Source organism: Balaenoptera borealis (genome assembly GCF_965194805.1).
Source record: "Balaenoptera borealis genome assembly, chromosome: 8".
NCBI lineage: Eukaryota > Metazoa > Chordata > Mammalia > Artiodactyla > Balaenopteridae > Balaenoptera > Balaenoptera borealis.
Window position 1 is genome coordinate 122,045,874 of NC_138865.1, and position 25,727 is coordinate 122,071,600.

A 25,727-nucleotide genomic window follows, 5' to 3' on the forward strand; every position below is an offset into this window, starting at 1 on the left:
TCACAGGTACGTTTATTCATGCATGAGGGCAGCGGCACTGCTGCAAGTCAACACGATGTCCCACGTTCCCACAACACAGCCAGACTGACGTCCCATCTGGTTAATGATGACCATGAGAAGGTGCAGGACTGGAGGCTTTCAAGGCTTTACTTCTTTTATCAGCACTCCTGATTTTATAAACGATGAAGCCCATCAACCGCATTCCTACCCAAATCTCCTGGTATTCTTGGGTATAGTAAGGCTTCATGGGGATCCAAACGTTCTTATTAAGGTTTCAAGAATCTCAACGCAGGACCGGGGCCTCAGGCAGCCCCAACCCACGGCAGTATCTTTCACAGCAAGACAAAGCAAGGTCGAGGCCTTCTGCAACCGCACCCCCTTTGCTGGGGGCGTGGAAGAAGCCTACAAGGTGAAAGGGAGTGCAGAGTCCAGGAGAGATTCAAGCACGGGAGGGGCTGAGGCCTGGGACACGCAAGGGCCTCTGGACAGAAGCTTGAGCACCTCCAGCCTGGGGAAGGCGGTGGTGTGCTGGTAAACTGGCCTCTAAAGGGAAAAAAGAGGCCTGATTTGCAGGGTTTGGCAGTTTCCGTGGTATAAGTACTCCGACCGTGGCCAAGTTCAAGCTCCCAGCTGTGTAATAGCCAGCCCTCAGGTTTCTGACTATTTGGAAGTTCTTTTTCCAGGACCAGTAGGAGCTTCTCCAGCACCCCCGACTGGGGGATTGGGGTGGATGGAAGGGGCCTGAACCTCTGGCGGCAGCCCCCTGCTGAATCCCTCCCTCCCTGCAATGTCCTGGAGCTGTCTGGGCCACACCAGAGCTGGCAGCTGTTGGCTTCCCTTTCCCAGGCACGCGTGCAGCCTCCAAGCTCTGAGCTACAAGAGGCCGCAGACCCTGTGGAGACAGGGCCCACTCTGGGCCCCTGAGCACACCCCATATGCCCTCCTGAGACTCCACAGGAGGAATTGTGTCCCCAGGACTGGTGCTCCTTCCACTATAGACCTCAATCCCAGAACAGAGAGAGTTGTGGGGCTGCAGCCGGATGCAGGCAGACTAGCCTCCAAGCAACGATTTTCTTGCATCGGGAGAGAAGGGGACAAGAAAGGGAGCAGGCCAAGCACTGCAGCCCCTGCCTCAGAGCCAGGGGGTCCCGCAGGGTCTGTTTTGGGCTGAGTGTGGGGAGGTAAGCCTAGTGGTGAGAGCTGCAGGGGGTGTGACCCTGTTGGGAGGGACATGGCTCCTCCCCTCTCCACTGCTTCGGACATCACTTAGGTGTGGGGACGACCCTGCTTTGTCCCCATTGGGGGCTTTTGCTGTTGGGTCTGCAGAATCCTCAGTTGCTATTGGAAACGGTGATGTCACTGGCAGCAGGCGGAGCTTCAGCCATCCTTTGAATTAGGGAGAAGGAAGCACACTGGGTGGGGGGGGGGGGGGACGGTGAGGACAAAGAATTGGGATCACAAGGACCAGAAGGGTAAGGAGCTTCTGGAAAGGGGCAGGAGCGGGTGCTGGGAGTGAATTAGGAGAGGCGCTGCCAAGGGGAGGAGAGTGGAAACAGGGGATATGTATGGGATGTCTATCCTGGCATCAGCGAGTGCTTCCTGATGTCTAACCTTAGTCCCATCTGCTGCAGAGACGACTCCCTCTGGCCGTGGTCTCTCCACAGCTGGTTTGGTCCAGACCCTCAGACTCTCCTGGAAGATCCAGCTCAACAAGGGGCGGCCACTGTCACCCCTTCTATTCTTCTTAACCCTCTGGGGGGGAGTCCAAGCCACATGGCCAGGCAGATGAGGTCTCTCCCCCGTTCTTGAGCGTTCTGGAGAAGAGGTCGCCACCGTCCCTCTCCCAGAGGCATGGTTTAGGGCTTCTCCACACGCCTTGGTTTCCAGCCAGCAGAGTCAGGCCCCGAAATATCACTGACTGTGGGTGAGGACTCGTGCATGCGCGTGTGCGCACACACACAAACTGGCACGACACATTCGGTCACGTTAAAGGACACGCAAGGCTGCACGCAGTGACGCGAACCCCTCTAACCTCTCCAAACTCGGCTCCCTGCAGGTTCGAGACAGCCCGGGTCACTGTCTCAGCGACCCCTGCACACACGCGCGCACACACGCCCGCACACACGCGCACACAGGCGTCCCCCGCTCGCGCGCGCTCTGAAAAATGCTGGCACGAACGCAGGCGCACACTCTGGCGCGGGAGGCGCCCCCGCTCCGGCTCCGTGTTGGGAAGCGGGGGCGGCGGGAGGGGTAGGAGACGTTGGTCCCGCTCGGCGCTCCGCAGTCGCCGCAGCCGCCGCAGCGTCGGGACCGGGACAAGCGAAGCCCGCAGAGGAGCTGCCGCCGCCGGGTCCTTTCGGCGCGGGGCACCCGGAGCGGCGCCGAGACCCGCTTCAGCACCGCGGACAGCGCCAGCCGCCTGGAACAGAGCGCCCGGAACCCACGCGCACCCGGGACCGCCCGGCCGGCCGAAGGCTCGGTGCCACCTGCTCGGTGCAGACATCCCAGGACTAAGGCTCCCGGGGAAGACGTGGCGCCCTCAGCCCGCGGGATCGGGCGCGCGCAGGACGGCCGGGGCGTCCCTCTGGGGATGCGCCGAGGGCCCCGCGTTCGCGCTGCCCAGAGCCAGGGCGCTGCCCGGAGCCCATGAGCACCATGCGCCTGCTGACACTCGCCCTGCTTTTCTCCTGCTCCTTCGCCCGTGCCGCCTGCGACCCCAAGATCGTCAACATCGGCGCGGTGCTGAGCACGCGGAAGCACGAGCAGATGTTCCGCGAGGCTGTGAACCAGGCCAACAAGCGGCATGGCTCCTGGAAGATCCAGCTCAATGCCACCTCCGTCACCCACAAGCCCAACGCCATCCAGATGGCCTTGTCGGTGTGCGAAGACCTCATCTCCAGCCAGGTGCCAGCACCCCCAGGGCTCACGCTGTGCCAGCTCCTGCCCCTCCCCCACCGCCTCCCCACCATCCTCCCTCCTTCACCCGCCATCCCTCCCCCTGTCCCAGTTTCATTCCATCCTTTCCTAGCCCTCTCCCTCCCCTTGAGAGAGGACCCAGGGGGCTGGTCTCACTAGCAGCTAAACACCAGTGTTGGCCGGTTCCCCATCTTAGCCCCAGATCAGTCACCCGCCACCGGGGCTTGTCCTCACAGGGTTTCCAGGTCTCGAGGTCCAGACTGGTGTGTGCAGACGTGTGGCCGTTTGTCTGGTCACTGTGTGTCAGGGTGGGGGCGGGCATTCCGGGCCTGCCTGAGAGGTGCCTGTCCCAGCCACAGGCGGGACTGCAGGGCTTTGAACTGGATGGGGCCTGGGGCCATCTTTGTTCCTGCTTGCAGGTCTCCTTCCCTTCCTCCCTCCCCTTCCCCCATCCACAGGTCTGCCTGAGATGGGAAATGGCCCAGGTGTTGAAGCAGGCTGTTCTCCAGGGTGGGAACGGGGACTGCGTATGTGAGAGGTATCAGGGCAGAGCGTGGCAGCCACTGGCAGCCAGCGCTGCGGGGGAGGACACGACTCCCGGGTTTCGCCTGTCAGAGCTGTCCGCCCCCGGGCTGCGCTGCCTGCTGAATGCCGATGAGGCCTCGGGATCACTGCAATGCAGCCTTTTATGTAACGGGCGGGACCGACACCGGTCCAAGTGCTGCTCACACACACTCACCTGACAGGCACGCCACACCCATGGACACACACGCTCACGTGTGCACACACATTCGTCCATGTTTGTGCACAGAGATGCATAGACTTAAACTAGCACCCCTTCATGCACGTCATCATTGCACAGTCAATTGCACACGCGCATTCACACACAGGCCGACCCCCCATGCATATCCATGAGCACACACATTCCTGTGCCACACATGCAAACACGCGTGCTCACACAAGCTCAGTCATACATACACATACAGACATGTTGGGACATGCAGCATACGCACACATACCCAGCACACACTTGTGAGCACCTGTACGGTCACACGCTTGCACACACATGCTCAGGCAAACACTGACCAGGCCCCTCTGGGTGCAGACGGTGGGGGGCAAAGGAGGGAGAACAGGTATGGCCCTTTCTGGGGATCCCTCCTCCAACTTACAGTTTTGCTGTCTTGGGCACTGTTCTCCCAGGGAATAGCCAGTGCCAGGAGCAAAGGTGACAGCAGCAGCTGTCACTCACTGTCACACGCCGTGGGCCAGGTGCCGGCACGGCAGCCATCGCCCCCACCACATGGGCCAGCGCACCCCCCGCCCCATTTGCAAAAGCAGGTGGTCCTGTAGCTCAGAGATGGGCAGGCAGAATTGGGACTGACAGGTCCTTCTAATGTGAGGGTAGCACGGAACTGCCTAGCCATCTGCCTCGTCTTCCTGCCTCGGGGGCTGAGCCACTGGTCCAGGCAGGAAGGCCAGGTTTCCTTGAGGATGTGGTCAGTGCCCAAGTCAGAACTGGGTCTTGTTCAAACCGAGCGGGGCTCAGCCTGCGCCTGGAAGACACCAGCAAGGGGCCCCGGGCCTCTAGGCGGCTCCTTGCCCAGCTTCTCCCTCTAATGCTCAGTCTGCGATGTTCGATGCAGACCTTCTGGAGCTGCCCTCCATCTCTGGAGTGTTGGCCTCCGTCCATCTCTGACCCAGGATGAGGGTCAGTGGGGGGCTTGGTGTGGTTCTCCCCAGCCCACGCTGGGGCAGCATGTATGGTCCCAGGACATGCCAAGGACTGGCCTTCACCCTGCCTTCTCAGGGTCTCCCCACACAGCTCAGGGCAGCCCCCCAGGGTGAGGGGCGAGAGGGGAGGCCCTGGACAGGGGGTGGGGGGGAGGGGTCTGTCATCTCCCTGTGTGTCTTCTTGGTCCCAGGAGTCTTGCTCTGCCTCTGCCTCATCCCTATGACTCACTTACACTCAGAAGGTGGGGCTGGGGTCTGGTCCCCCTGCTGGGTGGCCTGCACTCCTGGGGCTGTGTGAGCACAGGCGGTGTCCCCCCGACACTACCCGCCCCCCGCCTTCTGTGTTTAGCCTCTGCTGCTGCTGGACAGCCAGCTCCAGGGCGGTGTCCCCGCTCCCCACTCGAGCTGACCCTGTCCCCTGTGTCCACAGGTCTACGCCATCCTGGTTAGCCACCCGCCTACCCCCAACGACCACTTCACTCCCACCCCCGTCTCCTACACAGCCGGCTTCTACCGCATCCCCGTCCTGGGGCTGACCACCCGCATGTCCATCTACTCAGACAAGGTAAGCCTGACCGCTGGACGGGGACCCAGCTGGCTCTGCTCCCGTGTTCAGACCCGGTGGCTCGCTCCGGCAGCCCAGGGCCGCCAGCAGCTGCTGGGGGAGAGACTGGGGGGCAGGTGCTTTGCCAGGATGGGGGGGCACAGGCAGAGGGGCTCAGACCATGGGCTCTGGGCTCCAGGTGCAACAGGGTGATACACTGAGGCACGCTCACAACTCACGCCGGTACACACTCACAGTCTCACAGAGACACACAAACTCGCCCACACACAGGCACACCAGTACACACTCACAGCACACAAACTCACAGTCACACAGACTCACAGATGCTAACAAATCCATACACTCACACCTACACACACACAGTCACACACATTCACAGGGACACTCACATGCTCTTACGTACACACTGACGTTCACACGCATACTCACACCATCACCCACTCAAACATTCACGCTCATGTGCACGCTCACATAACTAACATGTTCACTCCCCCACACTCACGCTCCATCACATTCAGACAGGCCCACACTCACACACTGACACACATGCCCACGCACACTTGGGCACACGGCCCACTGACAGGTGACAGGTGCCAATAGCAAGTCCCGGGAAGCAGCAGAGGCCGTCGTGGACCAGAAGAAGGGACAGACAGGGCAGCTTCCTGGACAGCGGGACGGGGCACTTTGGAGGAAGGGGCGCCAGGAGGAGGAAAAGCCTAGAAGTGGCTGGGACACCAGGTGGCAGTGAGGGTGTAGTTACCAGCACCTCCCGCTAGAGGGCACAGCTGGAAGAGGATTCCAGGTGAACAGAGGAGGCAGCTCGTGGCTGGGGGGGCTGGCCAGGGGGTTTCGGGCCTCAGGGCTGTATCATGGCCCATGGGCTGGGGGTCTGGTTGGAGTCGCCCAGTCGTGGAGCAGCAGCTGGGAGAGTCGAGAGGTCACCAAGTCGGTTTGGCAGGAAACTCACCCCCATAGCAGCGGGGACCTTGCACTAGTTTGCCCAGCCCTCCCGCAGTGTCTGCCCACGGCTCTGGGAGGACTGGTCAGCTGGGGGGGCAGCCTGCTCCACATCTCCCTGCAGGCCTGGTGCCACCTGCAGACAGGCCCGGAGGGGTTGCTCGGCAGGGGACTCCAGCTTGGTGCCTTAGCTGAGGGGCCAGAGGGCTGGGCTGTTGGGGGCTTCCCAGCTCTCCCCGTCTTCTCCAAATCCATCCTGCCGGGAGCCCCGAGTCCTGGATAACGCTGCCTAAGGCACGGAGGTCATCTCAGCCGGGCCCAGGGTGTCTGGGGAGGTCAGGAAGGGGTCCTCCTGGAGGCGATAGGAAAGCGAGGCCAGAGTGAGGGGTCCTCTGGGACGGCCCACAAGGGAGGAGGCCAGTGGAGGCCAGGACGGCCACCTGTTCCTGAGGCTCTGGAAACCCCAGCACACAGCAGAGGCACCCAAGCTGCTCAGAGGCACTTAACCCTCAGCCGTGAGAAGTGGAGGGCTCCTCCTAGGCCTTCCAGCCTCCTTCACCTCTCTGGGCACCAGGCCCCTCACATGCAAATGGGAGCACAATGCCTCTACAGAGGAGAGCAGGCGGTGGAGCACAGGAGGGGCTGGGGTGGGGGGAGCCCTCTCCCAGAACAGGACGCCAGCCCATCACGTGCCCCCGCCCCAGATCCAGATTGAAGCCCAGCATGAGGGCAAACCTGCGACCAAATCTTAGAGCTCCACCTTGACCCCACTCCTGGTACAACCCACAGACCATCTGTGCCCAACACGTGGACCAGAAGGGCCTGGGTCAGAGCCAGTCCAGGACCCCGACCACAACTCCCTTGCAGCCATGTCACCTGCTGGATGACAGCGGCAAAGGGGCATTCTTGCACTCTGATTCCAAGGCACAAAGAGGGAGCAGGTGAAAGAAGGATCTGGAGGGCTCAGAGGACCCCAGGATCAGTGTGGGTCCCCAGGAACACTGCTCCCTGGGCAGACCCAAAGGCCCTGTGCTGAGGCGGGAGGATCCTTCTCCATCCCCTCCCTGGCAGTTAGTGCACTCAGAGAAGCAAGGCGGGCTCAGCAAGCAACAACCCCTGGACGTGGTGAAGAGATGAACTATTTCACCCCAAGAGTGAAGACCTCCTCTAAACACTAGTTACGTAAATTTGGGAAGGACCCAGTGGGGATCTTTGAGATGCTGCACGCCAGCGAGAAGTTTCTGATCTCAAGTAGCTCAGCAGCGGGTGGCTGCAGGGGAGGAGGGGAACCACCCCAGGAACAATTCCACAGACCGCCCCCCCCCCGCCCGTCTCAGTCAGGGTGCTGCTGGGCAAACCGAGCCTCCGGTTCTCAGTGGGGACGGGAGGAGTGAGGGAAGCGGGGCCCCCGGGGTCCGGGGTCTGGAAGCCGCGAGGGGAGCGTCCGGCCCGCGCGCGCGCGCGCCCCCTGGCGGAGGCCCCGCCCGCGTCCTCAGCCACCCCGCGCCCCGCAGAGCATCCACCTGAGCTTCCTGCGCACCGTGCCGCCCTACTCCCACCAGTCGAGCGTCTGGTTCGAGATGATGCGCGTCTACAGCTGGAACCACATCATCCTCCTGGTCAGCGACGACCACGAGGGCCGGGCGGCGCAGAAGCGCCTGGAGACACTGCTGGAGGAGCGCGAGTCCAAGGTGAGGCCCGGGCCGGGGCGTCTCGAGCAGAGCAGGAGCCGGCGAGCCGCCGCTGTGTCTGTGGCCCGTGTGAACACCCTTCTCTTTCCATCGTGCATGGTCAGCACCACCACGTCTGGCGAGCGCCCGCCCCAGCCTGTCCTCGGCTCATTTCACTCGCTTTTGCCATTAGTCGAAATCTCCTTCGTGTCAGTCCCTGCGGGGCGAGGGCAGGACCACCTGGAGCTCCGCAAACACCCCGCCCCGCCCCCGCTCCCCTCCCCCCCCTCCCCTCCCGGTCCGCAGCGCGCTTCCCAGCCCACACAGGCCCTAGGCTCAAAACTCCCTAGGGCGCTGCCTCTGCCCCCCACACCGCCCCCTCCCAGCGGCCTCCCCTAGGGTGCCCCCTCAGTGCGGTGGCACCACTCACCGTGTCCCCCCCACAAAGGACCCGGTTCCTTCTCTGCTGTGACCCGTGCCCTGTCCTCGTGCCGGCCTCACCTCCGCCGCAGCCCTTCACCTCACAGCTGCCCATCACCCTCCCCAAAGCCCCAACCACGGACATCTGCCGCCCCAAAGCCCAGCCTGGGCCCTGCCCCTCTTCGTGCCCCCCGCTCTCCCCACGGAACCCCGCGCCCTTCCCCTCCTCACCCCACCACCATGGGGGCTGGGCTCTGGACTCCTGGGGATCAAGTAGACACCTGGCTCCAACTGACCATTCTACCCAAGCCCGGCGCCCATATGTGGGCTGTGGAGGGACCAGAGTGGCGTTTCTGGGGGTCCAGGCGACCCCCACCCCCCTCCACCCATCCCCACTGCCAGCCTGAGGAGCTGGTGCTCAGCAGAGGAGGCCCGGGGTCCCGCCTTCACCCAGCCTGGAGCCCTGGGTGCGCAGCACCCAGGCCAAGGCCCCCGGGGTTGGGTGGAGGCCAAACTGGGCAGAGAGGGAGGGAGGCCCAGGCTGGGGAGGGCCCCGGGAGGCCAGACCAAGGGGCGGCGGGGAGCATGTGCTGTCTGCGAAGTCAGAGTTGGCTTCAATAAGCTGAGGGCCAACCCGGGTCCCCCAGGGTGCCATAGGCCCCGAAGGGAAGAGAGGGCACCAGCTGGGGGTGAACCAGAGGGCAGACCCAGAGGGTCCTGGGGTCCTGCTGCGGGGGACGGGCTGAGTCTGGGAGGGAGGGCTGGCTACCAGGACCGCAGGCCCCACCCCTCCTGAGACAGCACCCAGCGCCAGGCAAGCAGGTCACCTCCTGGCGTGCCCACCTGCGGCTGCACGCACGCCCAGTGCACACTCACGCACACCCCTGCACGCCCAGCCACACATGCTCCCTCTCACAGGCACACGCGGCTGTTCCCACGACAATCCACCCACACGCTGCTCCTCCTGCCACAGACTCGCAGGGACCCTCCACACCTCCGCGGCCCGGGGGCTCGCACACGCGCACGCGCACACACGTACGCTCAGACGGCACTGGCCCTCACTCCCACCCACCACAGACTAACGTGGGCTGATGCTGCCGTGCAGACGCCCACAGACGCACACGTGCTCACGAGCCCCTGTCACAGCTGCTCTCCAGCGCACACGTGCTCACGAACCCCTGTCACAGCTGCTCTCCAGCGCACACGTGCTCACGAGCCCCTGTCACACCTGCTCTCCAGCGCACACGTGGGCTGACAGGCGCGCCCATCACACACCAGTCAGTGAGGGCAGAGCAGCTGGCCCTCTAAGAGAGGCAGAGGGGGCGCTGGGAGGGGTGGGGGATAGGGGGCAGGGCTGGGGGAGGGGACATCACCCCATTCAGGACTGACGGGGCTGGGGTGGGTGCTGCTGGCACACCACATAGCAGGTGCCTGGCGGGGGGCGGGCGGATGGGACCCCAAAGGGACGCGTTTGGCTTGGACGCAGACAGGGCCTCCCTTTCTCCCGAACGTGACCGCTTCCAAGAGCGCAGCTCCGTGGCAGGGAGCCTCGGTGGCCCCCACGCCCCCTCATCCCCCAGCACCTCCCCGGCCCCCAGCCCCACCCCGGGCCTAGGTGTTTGCGAGCTCCAGGTACGTGCCCGTCTGCAGACGTGCCGAGGAGGTGGTGTGATTGCTTTAGCGCCGTCATTTTCAACCGTTTATAATCTTCTTCTGTGTCTGCATATTTTCTCTGTGCACATTATTCATCAGAGTAAAAAAAGGAACTATGAAAACCTCGACCAACTGTCCTATGACAACAAGCGCGGACCCAAGGTATATATGCATGGACGTGCACGCCACCCACCGACTAGGGAGCCCCGGCCTCCGGCGCCTCGGCCGCGAGGGCTACTGTGGGCCCAGCCGCGCCGCGCCGCAGGCCCGAGCAATGAGGAGAGCGAGGTCGAGAGCAGGCAGCGTAGGCAGGAGAGGGCAGGTGCCGGCCGCCGGGTCCCCGCAGCCCGCCCGCCGGGCCAAGGGGCAGGCACGGCCGCAGGAGAAGCTGCTCTCTGGGAAGTGCATGCGAATCTCCGGGCGCCCCAGGGCTTCCTCGTGGAACCCAGGAGGGAGCCCGCCTGCCCGCCTGCCCTGCCTGCGGTCCGGGCTGCTCCTGCAGGGCCTGCGGACCAGGCCCCAGAGGACCTCCCGCGGTTTTGGAAAAGGCGGCCCAGTCTCCGCTCCCGATTGCATTCCAAAACTCTTTTCTGTTTCCTGTCCGCTGCACGCCTCTTTCTGAGTCTCGGTCCACTTCAGCTTGCATGCTCAGTGCAAAAGTGAGGCCAGGAGTGAGAGGTGGAGAGAGACGCGGAGAGCAGAGAGCGAGCACAGGAGAGCGAGCAGGCTGAAGAAAGGACGAGCGAGGCCAGCCCGGCCGGCCGGGCGAGGAGCCTGGAAGGCAGGTGGCAGTGCAGGTGGCCGGCGCAGGCCGAGGCGGCCCTAGCGGAGCTGCCTCGGGGTTCCTAGCGGCTGCGGCTCGACTCTGGCCCCTGAGGCGCTGCATCCCCCGCCCCGGCCACCTGCTAACCCTCCCGCTCACACCGCAGGCCGAGAAAGTGCTGCAGTTCGACCCGGGGACCAAGAACGTGACGGCCCTGCTGATGGAGGCGCGGGAACTGGAGGCTCGGGTCATCGTCCTCTCTGCCAGGTGCGGCCAGGCCGGTCTTGGGCTTTGGCGTCCTTGCCAAGGACGGTCCCCTCGCACATGTACACTGGGCCTCGGGGATGGGAGAGGGATAAGGCCCTGCCCTTAGGGAGGCAAACGCGGCCCAGGTGATAGATGGGGTGACACGGGGCTCTGGGAGCTGGGTCAGGGAGAGGGCCTGGGGAAGTGACGTGGGGTCTGCGTGTGAGCCTGCGGGGGGAGGACCACAGCAGGGAGAGGGCCGGAGTCCTAGGGCTGAAGGGTTGGAGCAGTTGGACTGAGCAGCACGAGAGGGGAACCACTTAGGGTGACCGGAAAATCAGGCGCTGCTGGATGGGCCTGGTCCCCACCATAACCTTGGGGCTGAGCCCCCAGTAAAAATCTCCCTTTTTGCAAATGGCTGTGTCCTCCTGGGAAGGGAAAGGCCAGGCCACCAGGAATAGGAAAAGGAAGAGCCCTGCCTCATGGGACATACATGGGAGAGCCTGGGGAGACCCGCCCCACTGTCTGCCTGTCCCAGAAGCTCTGCAGGCTCCAGCAGAGTGGAGAAAAACAGCAGGGGTCACCCTGCAGCCGGCCAGCGGGAGCCAGCAATACCCTGAGTGGCAGGGCAGGTGTCCGTTTGCACATTCAGGCAACAAACCTTTGGCACAGAGCCAGGTGCACCCCGTCCTTGGGCAGAGGGCAGGGTGGGACCAGCTAGGGCTCCTCGGGCTGGAAGGCAGTTAGCAGGCACTGACGCCCACCGCCCTCCACTCATGCACACACAGCACAGGCACTCACACGCATACACACGAACACGCATCACCCGCATACTGTCTACACGTGCACATGCCATATACACACGTGTGCACGCAACATGCTTCCATGCCCTCCAGCACACATGCATGTGCCATATACACGCCATACACATGTGCACACAGGCCATTCATATGCATACATGGGCACGCTGCTACATATAACACACACAGACATATGCTCACCTAGATACGTGTGCAGACACACCACACATGTACATGCTCCGCACCGACGCACATCGTGCACACTGCTCTCGTGCATAGGTACATACGCCACATACACACCACGTACTACACGCATGCACAAACCCCACACATGTAGCAATACTTACTGTTCACAAAGGCACAGCACTTGTCAGCCACATGCCCACCTCTTGAATCCACGCAAGGCCTCCGGATTGTCAGGCGGGAAGGGACCCCTCCCCTCACACCCGGGGCGCCTCGGACAAAAGAGGCCAGAGTCCCACCACAGCGGGAGACCCGCCTGCCCAGCGTGCCCAGCTCCCAGAGCCTGGGGAAGCCGGCGGTCCCCTGGGCAGGGCAGACGCAGGTCTTCTTCACCCTGGCCCCCCAACCTGACACATGCTGGCCCCCCTCACGAGGGCTGTTGAGAGCGTTTTGTGGAGAGACCCCATTAAGCCAATCTTAATTTTTGACCAGTTTTCTACAGAGTGCTTCAGAGTTTCTAATTTATTTCCAAAACTTTTGTTTTTTAAATAATCCTCCTGAAGTCATCTTTACTGGGATCAGTTATTTCCATAAAACAGTTTGACGGGCCGATCAGGCTTTTGTCTGCAACTGCTTTACTGAAGATATCAATTTACACGGACACGAGCATAGGTGTGTGCTCAATCCCACCAAGTCCAACGTCACAGACCTGGATGGTGTCAAGCCGACAGGCCTCTCCGCCGGGCTTTGTGGGCACCGCTGACGGGCACAGCGTGCCCTGACACGCACGAATTGGTGTTGCTGGCGATTTTGGCAGGATGTTGCCTGGAGCACCTCTATTTTGTGTTGCTTTCATCCAACAGCAGCGTTCTCATTTAGAGCAAACACTGAAGATTTGCATTTCTTCCTTGAGAAAATTGGGGGCAGACCCCTTAGGGAACCGAGGGCCATCTTAGTTTTCAGGCTCAGCCATTGGGAAAATAACCCAGCACTCGGACAATCTCCCCAACCTCCTTGTACCCCAATGCCCATGCATTAGAGGAGCAAAGTGCCTGTCGTGGTCCAGGCCCATCTGGGACCAAGTTCGGCCCAACAGGGGACAGAAGGTGGGAGTGCCACCAGGCCCAGGGTCCTTGTCCTGACCAGAGAGAGCCCAGCCCTAGGGGACCAGGTCCACAGAGGCTCACTTGGAAGGACACGCCAAAAACTCAGGACCACGTGTGCCTGCGAGGCGAGGCCTGGGCTGTGTCCTGCCAGTGGCCCCAGCCCTGGGTGGCAGAGAGAACACAGCTGCCTGCGCAGACTCCAAAAGGGAGAGCAGGTGCCCTCATCTCTCTCCGGTGGCTTCTGCTGTGCTGCTCAGGGCAGCTCCCTGGCTCTCAGTCCCGGAAGCATCCGACCAACCAGAAAGCCCCCAGCCCCTCAGGTCGCAAGTTCAGGCATGGAGCACCAGAGGGGTATGGCTTGTCCGGGAAGTTGCAGGAGTACGGGCTCAGGGGTGGACAGTCCCGGCACAGACCCGACTCTGTCACTTACCACTTGTGTGCCCGGGGTGCCACAGTTTCCCCTCCTGACACAGGGGTAGTACTTCTGCCCGTCTCACAGGGAGGTTGTGAGAATTAAATAAGATGGTCCATGAAGAGCATTCAGAATAGTGCTTGGTACCTGGTGAGCGACTTATCAACCAGTAAGGATCCATCACCATCCCATGTCACCCAAACCCTGCCCACCAAGGGCAGCAGGCCAGCAAGAGATGTCTGGGAAGCTCAGGGGGTCTGGGCCCACCGCTCGCTTCTGTGGGGATCTCCTGGCCCAGGTGCAGTGCAGGCTTGGGGTGGCGGCCGCACCCCATCTCTGCCGTGTCTCCAGACCTCCCCTGGGGGGGGGGGCAGGGTTGGGGAAGAGGCCACGTGGGTAGGCCACGCTGCGGAGGAGGACCTGGGAATGTGGAGCAGCCGCTGCCGGCCGCGGGTGGGGAGGGCTGGAATCCTGGCCCGTCATCCCGCTCTGCCCCACAGCGAGGACGACGCTGCCACCGTGTACCGCGCAGCCGCAATGCTGAACATGACCGGCTCGGGGTACGTGTGGCTGGTGGGGGAGCGCGAGATCTCGGGGAACGCCCTGCGCTACGCCCCAGACGGTGAGTGCTGGGCTCCAGGGTCCCGGTGGGCAGGGGTCCCCCACGGGCTCTAAGCCAACGCTTGCCCCAGGCATCATCGGGCTGCAGCTCATCAACGGCAAGAACGAGTCGGCCCACATCAGCGATGCCGTCGGGGTGGTGGCCCAGGCCGTGCACGAGCTTCTCGAGAAGGAGAACATCACCGACCCGCCGCGGGGCTGCGTGGGCAACACCAACATCTGGAAGACCGGGCCGCTCTTCAAGAGGTGGGCGGGGCCGCTCGTCTAAGATGGGCGTGGCCACTCGTCTGAGGTGGGCGGGCTGATCTCCTAAAGTGGGCGGACCACCGTTCCGGCGTTGGGAACAGTCGCTCTTCACAGGGTGGTCCAGCCCAGCCTGCTGTATCCTATAGATACCGCCATCTTCCCCAGTTTTGTCCTCTATTCCCCCCCCCCTCCACCCTCACCTCCATCTCCACGATGATAATCATCTGCCCCATTTCCAACACTCGGATGTCACTGAAGTCACGGCTGCTTCCATTTCTCCTGCCCCCGCCTTTTAACACTGCTGCCCACCCTGAGACCCCACCCCACTCCCCAGGATGGCTAACAGCCCCGGGGAGGAGGATCTTGCTTCAGGTGGGGACTGGGAGAGTCCATGGGCCCAGGAGGTCAGACAAGGAATCCAGGTATGGCACCCAAGCCTGTAGAGAGCCAAGGTTGGCCGGTGACCCAAGCGGATGGCCACAGCAGGGCAGGAGTTAACTCAGAGAACCCTGGACACCATAGCACTAGTGTGGGGAGGCCCAGCCCATCACCAACACCGCCACCCCCAAGTAGCATGTGCAGAGCCATGGTCCATGGGGCCCACGACAGGAGCACACACACAACTGCAGATACAGGCAGCATATGTGCACACGTGCACATGCGTGTGTACACAGGTTCAGAGAGGCACATGGCACATCACACATGTGCCACAAGTACATGCACAGGGTTGCACCCCACACAAAGATCTTGTGTGCACACATATATGGCCCAGTAGACGCACCGCGCACACACACACACACACACACACACACACACACACAGGCGTGCACACTCAGGAAGACAAGACCCCAACCCTTCTTCCCCACTGGCTGGTGAACAGCCCACCAACCCACAGAAAGCCCTCAAAACAGGGTCTAGAGGCCAGGAGTTGCTCGGCTGACGTAGCTGTGCTGTGCACCTGACTCACAGTGGGCGGGGCTAACTGCATCCCTGATCATTCTAACCCACACTGCCCCCCTCCAGAGTGCTCATGTCTTCCAAGTACGCAGACGGCGTGACCGGCCGCGTGGAATTCAACGAGGATGGGGACCGGAAGTTTGCCAACTACAGCATCATGAACCTGCAGAACCGCAAGCTGGTACAAGTGGGCATCTACAATGGCACCCATGTAGGTGGGGGTCATGAGGGGGTGGGGGCTGGGGCCTTAGGGTCCTGGGGCCAAGACCCCTGCGTGGCCACCCTCCATCTCATACTCCCACCCCCAGGTCATTCCCAACGACAGGAAAATCATCTGGCCAGGTGGAGAGACAGAGAAGCCCCGAGGTTACCAGATGTCCACCAGGCTGAAGGTGGGGGACCCGCCACCCTGCCCTAGCCTCCACGCCCGGTATACTCCATCCTGCCCCTCCGGTGCAGAGGAGGGGACAGTGAGGCCGATGAAAGTGACTGAAGGAAGCGGGGACGGGACCAGCCCCCGCTGCCATTGCACACACCTGGCACTGCAGAGGCAGCAGGGAGAGTGGGTGGAGGGAGGAGAGGAAGCCGCCGGCCCCCCGTCTCATGGGCTCTCCCCAGCACCCCTTCTGACCCAACTCCACCTAAATCTGGGGAAGTCATGTGGGCCAGGACTCCCCTGGGGATGAGCTGATCGGGGACAGGGGAGCAGATGGGTGGACTTCAGCTCCAGTGCTCTCTGCCCTGAGTCCTGGAGATGATCGCCCCATGCTCTTCATCACACCTCCAAGTGGTCCTAGCCAACCCCCCACGCTTAGCCTTCCTGGCCTCCTGCCGTGACTCGGTCTCACTGTCCTTCTGAGCCCGGCCTCCCTACAGCATTCCCTGTGGCCGGCCGTCCCCTCCGTGATTCCCTGGGCCTCTGGGAGCTCCCTTCCCCGGTTGGCCTCATCCCTCACAGCTTCTCTTCCTTGGCCTGACTCTTCCATGCTCCTCTGGGCTCATCCCAGGGTGCCCTCCCCAGAGCCCCTCCCACACTGACCCACACCAGCACCGGGCTGGTACCTGAGCTCACCAAAGGCAAGGACCCTCAAGCACTGTGCTTCTCCCAGTGTCCCCCACAAGGTCCTCAAGTGTCTTTCAACTTTGTCTGCTTTCTGAGCTAGCTCCCCCATGGCCTCTCACCTGGACCCCTTTGTCCGCACCTGCCCACAGGTCACCACCCCCTCAAGGGGCAGAGTGGACTTTCCCAAAGCCAACGCTCGGGAAAGACACCTGGTATTGAAAAGTCTGAGTGTAAAACAGCCAAAACAGGCAGCCAGATGGTCCCACACAGGCTTTGAGAGCCAGATGGCTTTTTTTTTTTTTTTTTTAATATTTATTTATTTATTTATTTATTTATTTATTTTTGGCTGTGTTGGGTCTTCGTTTCTGTGCGAGGGCTTTCTCTAGTTGCGGCAAGCAGGGGCCACTCTTCATCGCGGTGCGCGGGCCTCTCACTATCACGGGCTCTCTTATTGCGGAGCACAGGCTCCAGACGCGCAGGCTCAGTAGTTGTGGCTCACGGGTCTAGTTGCTCCGCGGCATGTGGGATCTTCACAGACCAGGGCTCGAACCCATGTGCCCTGCATTGGCAGGCAGATTCTCAACCGCTGAGCCACCAGGGAAGCCCCAGATGGCTTTTTACAACTTTTTTTTTTGTCTCACTGATTTTTTTGACACTACATTGTTTATTTTTTAATTAATTTATATTGGAGGATAGTTGATTTACAATGTTGTGTTAGTTTCTTCTGTACAGCAAAGTGAATCAGTTATACATATACATATATCCACTCTTTTTTAGATTCTATTCCCATATACAGGTCATTACAGGTTATTGAGTAGATTTCCCTGTGCTATACAGTAGGTTCTTATTAGTTATCTATTTTATATATAGTAGTGTGTATATGTCAATCCCAGTCTCCCAATTTAACCCTCCCATCTCACTGATTTTTTTTTTAATATTTATTTATTTATTTTGCTGCGCCAGGTCTTAGTTGCGGCACGAGGGATCTTCATTGCAGCATGCGGAATCTTTAGTTGCAGCATGTGGGATTTTTTTTTTCTTTTTAGTTGCAGCATGCAGGATCTTCGTTGTGGTGTGCGGAATCTTTAGTTGCGGCATGCAAACTCTTAGTTGCAGCATGTGGGATCTAGTTCCCTGACCAGGGATCGAACCCGGGCCCCCTGCATTGGGAGTGTGGAGTCTTAGCCACTGGACCACCAGGGAAGTCCCCTCACTGATTTTTTAAAAGCATGAGCATGTTACTTGCATAATAGAAAACCATGAGGAAAGTTTTAAAGGCAAATAAGCTCCTTCAGGGGTTCCAAATCTCCTGCCCTCTAGGCTGAGGCCAGGGGCTGCCCACCCTGGAGGAGAAGGGTCCTCTCACACCAACCCCACGTCCCCTGGGACCCCTCGTCACATGCCGTGCTCGGTTCAGCCCCCTTTGCCTGTATCTGTCCTCCGCAACCCCAGGCTTCAGGCCCCTGAAGGACAGGGAGGAGAGAGCTCCCCAGCATGAGCCCCAAGGAGCCCCTGGATTGAAGAGGCCTCGGCAGAGAGGGCGGCATCAGCGGGGAAGAGGAAGGGAGGAAGGATAGATGATCAGACAAAGACCTGCCGCAGGGGAGGCTGAGGCCAGGAGAGCCCGGAACACCAGACAAGGGCAATCCCTGCGGGTCCCCGGACCTGTGCAGGCTCTGAGTGCACATGCCCCCTGTCCTCATGGCAGGGGTAGGGGCAGGGGGCAGGCTCTGGGCTGGGACAGGTGTTTTCTCAGCCCTGAGAAGTCAGAGAAGGGGCCCAGGGCAGACTTTAGTGATGTGCAAGCCAAGACCCAAAGGAAAGTGGCCAAGAGCAGGCACGGTGTTTCAGGAGGCCAGGCGCCTTCTGAACGCTGAGGTGGCCTGGGCACGACTGGGGAGTCTGGGGCCCTTCCTGCAGGCAGCAGGCCGACCTACTTCCTCAAGCTCCAGAGGGGGCAGTGTGGGGCATTTGCAGGGGGCGGGGCGGGGGGGCGGTGTCCAGGGGAGTCTGGATGCTGAGAAGAGGACAGCACCCCAGGGCAGCCCAGGGCTGGTGGTCCAGGCTGGGTGTCCCCCTCCCCTCCAGATCGTGACGATCCACCAGGAGCCCTTCGTGTATGTCAAGCCCACGCTGAGCGACGGCACGTGCAAGGAGGAGTTCACCGTGAACGGGGATCCGGTGAAGAAGGTGATCTGCACCGGGCCCAACGACACGTCGCCGGGCAGCCGTGAGTGCGGGGCTGGGGCGGGCGTGGGCCGCGGAGGGGGCGGGACGGCGCACCTGCGAGCCCCTCACTTACCGCCCCTCCCCTCCGCCCAGCACGCCACACCGTGCCTCAGTGCTGCTACGGCTTCTGCATCGACCTACTCATCAAACTGGCGCGGACCATGAACTTCACTTACGAGGTGCACCTAGTGGCGGACGGCAAGTTCGGCACGCAGGAGCGGGTACGCGTGGGTCTCTGGGAGCGGGCGCGGGACCCAGTCCAGGTGGACCCGGTCTGGCTAGGGCCAGGGTCTCGGGTGGGCGGGGTCTGCAGGCTGGGTGGAGCCTGGGTGGGCGGGGCCTTCGAGCCAGGGCGGGGTCTGGAGTGGGAGACGCCGAGATGGGTCAGGGCGGGAGCCTGTCCTGTCCGGGGAGCAAGGCCCGCCCGCGGTGGCCGCGTCCCCAGCGGCTGTGTCGCCCCACAGGTGAACAACAGCAATAAGAAGGAGTGGAACGGGATGATGGGCGAGCTGCTCAGCGGGCAGGCGGACATGATCGTGGCGCCGCTGACCATCAACAACGAGCGCGCACAGTACATCGAGTTCTCCAAGCCCTTCAAGTACCAGGGCCTGACCATTCTGGTCAAGAAGGTGGGCAGGGGCCCAGCAGGGCGGGGTGGGGTCCTGGGAGGGCCTGGGCGGCGCTGACGGCCCGTCCTCCCGCAGGAGATCCCCCGGAGCACGCTGGACTCGTTCATGCAGCCCTTCCAGAGCACGCTCTGGCTGCTGGTGGGGCTGTCAGTGCACGTGGTGGCCGTGATGCTGTACCTGCTGGACCGCTTCAGGTGAGCGCGGCCCGGGGGCCGGACACCTCCACCTGCGGGGCGGGCGGGGTGGGCGGGGCGGGCGAGGGGCGGGGCAGGGCTGCCTCTCCCGCCCTCTCCCGCCCGCCCTCTGCGCCCCCGCAGCCCCTTTGGCCGGTTCAAAGTGAACAGCGAGGAGGAGGAGGAGGACGCGCTGACCCTGTCCTCCGCCATGTGGTTCTCCTGGGGCGTCCTGCTCAACTCGGGCATCGGGGAAGGTGAGGCCACGCCCGGCCCGGGCCCCACCCTGCTCCGCAGCCCTCACCCCCCCACGCCGGGAGCTGACCGTCCTCTGCCCGCAGGCGCCCCCAGGAGCTTCTCGGCGCGCATCCTGGGCATGGTGTGGGCCGGCTTCGCCATGATCATCGTGGCCTCCTACACTGCCAACCTGGCGGCCTTCCTGGTGCTGGACCGGCCCGAGGAGCGCATCACCGGCATCAACGACCCCCGAGTGAGGCCCGGCCCGGCTGGGGGAGGGGGCGTGAGGTCAGCGGCTGCCTGGGGTGGGGCCGGGGAGCAGCCGCGAGCCGGGCCCTCTGACCCTCTGACCCTGCAGCTGAGGAATCCTTCGGACAAGTTCATCTACGCGACGGTGAAGCAGAGCTCCGTGGACATCTACTTCCGGCGGCAGGTGGAGCTGAGCACCATGTACCGGCACATGGAGAAGCACAACTACGAGAGCGCGGCCGAGGCCATCCAGGCCGTGCGGGACAAGTGAGGGGGCGGGGCGGGGCGGCGGACTGGGCGGGAGGAGTGAGAGGCTGGCGGGACAAGTGGGGGCGTCCATCTTTCCAGTCAAAGGCAGAGTGTCCAGGCTGGATGGGAGCTACAGGAAGGGGATAGAAGGAGGTTGCCAGGCTGGCGGGAGGGATCGCAAGGGAGCCAGGGCGGCCCGAATGTGTGGGCCCCTGTGACCCTGCCCCTGCCCGCAGCAAGCTGCATGCCTTCATCTGGGACTCGGCGGTGCTGGAGTTCGAGGCCTCGCAGAAGTGCGACCTGGTGACCACCGGCGAGCTGTTCTTCCGCTCAGGCTTTGGCATCGGCATGCGCAAGGACAGTCCCTGGAAGCAGAACGTCTCCCTGTCCATCCTCAAGTGAGTCGGCCCCACTCCGCCCCCCTCCAAGAGCCCCACCCGAGGCACACCACCTCCCCCCACCAGCGCAGCCCCCAGACGCACCCCGCCTGCCGTGCCCCGCCCCCTCTGCCGTGCCCTGCCCCGCCCCCTCTGCCGTGCCCCGCCCCACCCCGCCCCGCCTGTGCCGGCCCCGCCCCGCCTGTGCCGGCCCAGCGTCGGCTCACATGCCCCGCCCGCCCAGGTCCCACGAGAACGGCTTCATGGAAGACCTGGACAAGACGTGGGTGCGGTACCAGGAGTGTGATTCGCGCAGCAACGCCCCTGCTACCCTCACCTTCGAGAACATGGCAGGTGGGCCCCCATGGCCCCTCGACACCACTGCTGACACTGCGTAGACTCCCCAGGGGGCCGGCTGCCTGGCCCGCCCACAGCTGAGGCACTGGCTCTTGGCCCACAGGGGTCTTCATGCTGGTGGCCGGGGGCATCGTGGCTGGGATCTTCCTGATCTTCATCGAGATCGCCTACAAGCGGCACAAGGATGCCCGCCGGAAGCAGATGCAGCTGGCCTTCGCAGCGGTGAATGTGTGGAGAAAGAACCTGCAGGTAGGGCAGGCCACCCTCCGAGGCCTGGTGCCCACGGCCCGGCCTGGCCCCGGCCCTCCTCCATCCCCGCAGGCCGAAGCGCTGGCTCTGGCTCCCAGGAGCCCGCGTGGCAAGGACTGGAGCTGGGAGCCACAGCCAAGGCCGCGCTGCTGGGGGCCACCCGCAGGGGGCCGCCTCTGCAAAGCCGGGCTTCAAGCGTCCGCCTGGCCCCTCTGTCTCCAGAGTCGCCCACCGGCGCCCATTCCATAGGAAGGCAAACTGAGGCAGGGTAAGACAGGGACCCACCTGGGTGTAGCATGTGAGTCCAAGACGCATCCTGCCCTCGCCGCCCCGCGCCCTCCTTGGCACCCTGTGGGGACCCCCTTCCCCGCTGCCCTGGTGTGTCCTGTGCTCCATATAACTCCAGTCTTAACTGGCCGGCTCCTCCTGCCTGGCACCCCAGGCCGTGTCTGTGGGAAGTTGCCGCCAGCAGAGGACAGGCTGCGCGTGGGGTGGCCACAGCCCACCTGGGACGGGCTCGTGCCCCACAGTCCAGCCCCAGTCTGCCCCATCTCTTCTCTTTCTCTGGGTACCTCCCCGGAGCCTGTGCCCTGGGAGGAAGCTGGTGTTGCAGGGAGGGAGGGCCGGGGCGATGGGGTTGCTGGGACCCCACACCTCTCATCTGCCCACTCTTGCTCTTGGGACCTGGCCGCTGCTCCCACTGGCGGGCACAGGGCCCATCCTGACCATCAGACCCGAGGCCAGGGTCCCAGGAGCTGCCTCCGTCTCTCTGTCACTCCGGTGCATCTCGCCACCTGCCTTCGGCCCCTCAGCCCCTTCCTGAATCTTGGCGCGCTTCCTCGGGGGTCAGAGTGGCCGGTGGGGCCTGTGGGGCTACTCCCCCCGTGCTCGGAGGGCTCCTCCTCCTCGGGACGCCCCTAAACCAGGGGCACCTCGGAGCCAGGGAGCCAGGCGGACCTCCCAGGAAGAGAGCCAGATGGGACCCCCCGAGCCCAGCCCCAGCATGAGCGAGGTCAGGCCCAAGAGCCGGGCAGGAGCAGAGGCCGCCTGCGAGTGTCCGACCATCGGTCGGTCCATCCAGCACAGGGAGGCAGGCCGGAGTGAGGGCCCGAGTGGCCAGCCAGGCCGGGCAGCAGCCCCCAAGGAGCAGGCGAGGGCAGGTGTGGCCGCCACCCTTAGCCGTCTAATCACTTATACATATTCATTTTAGGATAGAAAGAGTGGTAGAGCAGAGCCTGACCCTAAAAAGAAAGCCACATTTAGGGCTATCACCTCCACCCTGGCTTCCAGCTTCAAGAGACGTAGGTCCTCCAAAGACACGGTAAGGGGAAGAGCGCCCAGTTCCACGTCTCCGACTCTTATCTCGCCCCTCCGTGTCTGTGTCCCGTGCATCAGGCGTGCCCTCCCCCCTCCCTCGCCATCCCACCCGCTCCCACCTCTGACTGCCGTGGCCTTTCTGCCCTCACCTCTACTCGCCCAGCGCACTAGGTCTTCTCTCTCTGACTCTCTAGATCTTTCTCTCTTGGTCCTTTCTCCCGCTGGCCCTCACCGGGTCCTCGTCCCCCTGTGTCTCTGCGTTAGTCTGCCCCCCACCCATGCCATGACGCCATGCGCCATCTTGAAGCCGTGTCATGTTGTCGGTCAGTCAGTCAGCCTCACTGCCTCGGGGCTGTGCCCAGGGCCCCGGGAGCCCGGATCACCCTGTCCCAGGCTCCTCACCTGTCAGGAGGCCGCACCACCTCTCTGTTACGTCCGCTTCTCCAGCCTCTCCCACAGAGGCCCACCGCCCTCTCTCCCTCCCTGCGACGTCCGTGGAGGGATGGCTGTGATGTCCCATCCGCCCATCTGTCTGGCCGCCAGCCCTGCCACCCAGACACCTGTCTCACGTGTCTCACCAGAGCCATGCCTGTTGCATTCCCTCCATGTGGTCTCTGTGTGGGCCGGGGCTGGGGGCCGGGCCTGGCTCCATCTGGGTGGACGGCTGGGGCCTGGAGTTGGTACAGGCCCCTGGCCACAGGGGACGTCAGGTGGGGAATGGGTGGGACCAAAGGAGGCGGCTCCCACCCCAGGCCGAGCAGGGGCCCTGCAGGAGGCGTGCCGGCAGCACCCAGGGATCTGAGAACGGATGGAGGTGGCCCTGAAAGCCGTGGCCTCCAAGCCGTGGGCACTGAGGCTCCTAGACAGAGGCTCAGGAAGGGGAGGCCTCTACGGAGACCAGTGCCTCAGCGCCTGACCCCCCACCCCTTCAGAGCCAGGCCTTGCACCTGAGCCAGGGATTCCCTGCCCTTCTGCCTTGGGCAGCCTGTCACTGGCCCAGATGTGCGCGCTCAAACCAAAGGCCCCCCCAGGCTGACCCAGCCTTGCTAGGGGCATCCCCAGGTGAGGAGGGGGCCGCGCAGAGCCAGCGCAGCCCTCAGCCCAGCGGCCTCCCTGCAGCCAGGGCTGGCTTGGCCTCCAGTCCGCAGGAAGCCCCTAACACCTGGGCAGCGTCACCCACAGAGTCTTCCGCTCCAGGGTGGAAGGAAGCAGGATTTGCAGCCGTCACCCCCAGTGCATGGGAAGAGGGGCAGACACAGGACACAGGGCTCAGCACAGAGCCATCTGAGCCCCGGGTGAAGCCACCAGCACGCCCCAAGAGGGGCCTGTGAGGCCTGGCTGCTCCACTCCCCAGAGCTCAGCACAGACAGGGTGGGGGCGGCAGGGAGGGTCTGTGGGGCTGGGAGCACAGGCCTGGGGCTGTCAGGCCTGGGAAGTGGGTGGAGCCGGAGCCAGGGGACCCACCAGGGGGTGCAGGAAGAGGAGGATCAGACAGGAGCAGGGGTGGGGCAGTCGGGGGGTGGGGGTAGAAGGTACCCAGCAGACAGCGCTTTGGGGGCCCGCAGCTGAAAGGAGGAGCACGAGAGTCACGCAGGCAATGGGCCATTTTCTGAGGGCATCACTGAGTCCCACCCCCCGTCCCGGCCTGGAGCAGAAATGCAGGCCCCTTAGCTGGTCCAGGTGCAGCTCAGAGACCCTCACGGTGCCTTTCCAGGGACACGCTCCCAGCAGACTCCTTGCCCGAGCCTCCCCAGGGACCATCCTCCAGGCCAGCTCTGGTGCCACGTGGCATCTGGGGCTGGCCTGCCCTGCAGGGGTGACTGGGGACACTGCAAGCTGGGGACTGGGCGGGGGAGGGCAGCCTAGCTCCCACCGTTTCAGGCTGGGCGCCTGCTCGGAGGGAGGCCTGGGTGGGGGGCTCTGTCGGGAGGGGTGGGGTCAGTCCGGCTGCTGAGATCCTCTGCCCCTGTCCCGTGGCTGGTCTGGGCCAGGGCGGCACTGGGCGCTCAGGGCTGGGGTCCCTGGCGGCCGGCGGGGCCAGCGGGTATTGATTGTTGGTTCTTATTTATAGAGCACCGGGGGTGGACGCGGCGCTTTGCAAAACCAAAAAGACACAGTGCTGCCGCGACGCGCTATTGAGAGGGAGGAGGGCCAGCTGCAGATGTGTGCCCGTCATAGGGAGAGCTGAGACGCCCTGCCCGCCCTCCTCTGCCCCCCTCCCCCGCAGACAGACAGACAGACGGACGGGACAGCGGCCCGGCCCACGCAGAGTCCCGGAGCACGACGGGGTCAGGGGGAGGAGCACCCCCCAGCCTCCCCCAGGCCGCGCCCGCCTGCCTGCCGGTCGGCCGGCCGGCCGGTCCCCCCGTCCCGGCCCCGCGCGTGCCCCCGAGTGTCGGGCTAACGGGCACCTTGTCTGTGTATTTCTATTTTGCAGCAGTACCATCCCACTGATATCACGGGCCCGCTCAACCTCTCAGATCCCTCGGTCAGCACCGTGGTGTGAGGCCCCCGGAGGCGCCCACCTGCCCAGTTAGCCCGGCCAAGGACACTGAGGGGTCCTGCTGCTCGGGAAGGCCTGAGGGAAGCCCACCTGCCAGAGACTGCCCACCCTGGGCCTCCCGTCCGTCCGTCTGCCCTGCTGCCTGGCGGGCAGCCCCTGCTGGACTGAGGCTTGGGCCAGAGCTGCTGAGGACGGGTCAGAGCTGAGCTGGCTGGGCAGGGCCGCAGGGCGCTCCGGCAGAGGCAGGGCCCTGGGGTCTCTGAGCAGTGGGGAGAGGGGCTGACTTGGCCCCGGGCAGAGGGGCTTGGAGCAGAGACTGAAGCCCCATCCTTCCCCAGCCACCACCAGAGCCATCATGGGGGCCCTTGGCCCTGGCTGGCTGGGTCCCCCACTCCCGCAGCGCCGGCACCTCACAGCCTTGTCCCACCTCTCCCTTCTTGCCCACATCCCTTCTCCGCTTGACCCCATCCTCTGAGCTGGCCCTGCCCTTCCCGGACTGCAGACCCTGACCCCCCAGCTGGCAGCTGCCTCCCAGGGGCGCGCTCGGGCTCCCCACTGCCTCCCCCTTCTCCGGACTCCGTGAGGGCTGAGCCTTCTCTTCGCCTCCTCTGGCCCGCAGCCCAGGATACCCTTCCCCGGACACTGGCTCGGGACTGTCCTCAGCCCCGCGTGCCACCTTGTACAGGCCCAGCCCTTCCCGCGTCCAGGCGTGTGCCTTCCCCCGCTGCGGCCCGAGCGCCGCCGAGCGCTGCCCCTCCGCCCCAGGGGCCCGGCGCGCACCGCCCTCCCCCCGCCACCCCACCCACCCGGTATGTGCAGTGGTGATGCCGAAAGGAATGTCAAGAAAAC

The 25,727-nt window shown here is 63.4% G+C and overlaps 1 protein-coding gene across 9 annotated transcripts; it reads left to right on the forward strand.

Annotated features, from left to right (window-relative positions):
* Positions 1–1,466: 1,466 nt before the first annotated feature.
* On the forward strand, positions 1,467–25,726 carry GRIN1 (glutamate ionotropic receptor NMDA type subunit 1). 9 transcript variants are annotated; one of them, XM_082402553.1, is made up of 21 exons: positions 1,468–2,904; positions 5,078–5,212; positions 7,732–7,860; positions 10,012–10,074; positions 10,842–10,942; positions 13,923–14,044; positions 14,115–14,289; positions 15,313–15,457; positions 15,555–15,638; positions 18,398–18,539; positions 18,632–18,759; positions 19,003–19,167; positions 19,243–19,361; positions 19,485–19,597; positions 19,682–19,830; positions 19,936–20,093; positions 20,312–20,473; positions 20,697–20,806; positions 20,913–21,058; positions 22,269–22,379; positions 24,447–25,726. In XM_082402553.1, exons 1-21 carry the CDS (start codon positions 2,647–2,649, stop codon positions 24,561–24,563), a joined length of 2,832 nt encoding a protein of 943 aa, XP_082258679.1. In that variant the 5' UTR covers positions 1,468–2,646; the 3' UTR covers positions 24,564–25,726. The 9 variants fall into 9 exon arrangements, with proteins under 9 accessions (XP_082258682.1, XP_082258679.1, XP_082258678.1 ...); XM_082402552.1 differs by having other exon boundaries at positions 1,469–2,904; positions 7,684–7,860; XM_082402554.1 differs by having other exon boundaries at positions 1,469–2,904; positions 7,684–7,860; positions 24,813–25,726.
* Position 25,727: the final 1 nt, after the last annotated feature.

Bases quoted from the DNA above. Each gene is read 5' to 3' on its own strand.
- GRIN1 (XM_082402552.1), top strand. From the start codon at position 2,647: ATGAGCACCATGCGCCTGCTGACACTCGCCCTGCTTTTCTCCTGCTCC. The intron at 7,861-10,011 runs GTGAGGCCCGGG...ATTATTCATCAG, and splicing joins TGGAGGAGCGCGAGTCCAAG to AGTAAAAAAAGGAACTATGA. The intron at 20,094-20,311 runs GTGAGGGGGCGG...CCCTGCCCGCAG, and splicing joins ATCCAGGCCGTGCGGGACAA to CAAGCTGCATGCCTTCATCT.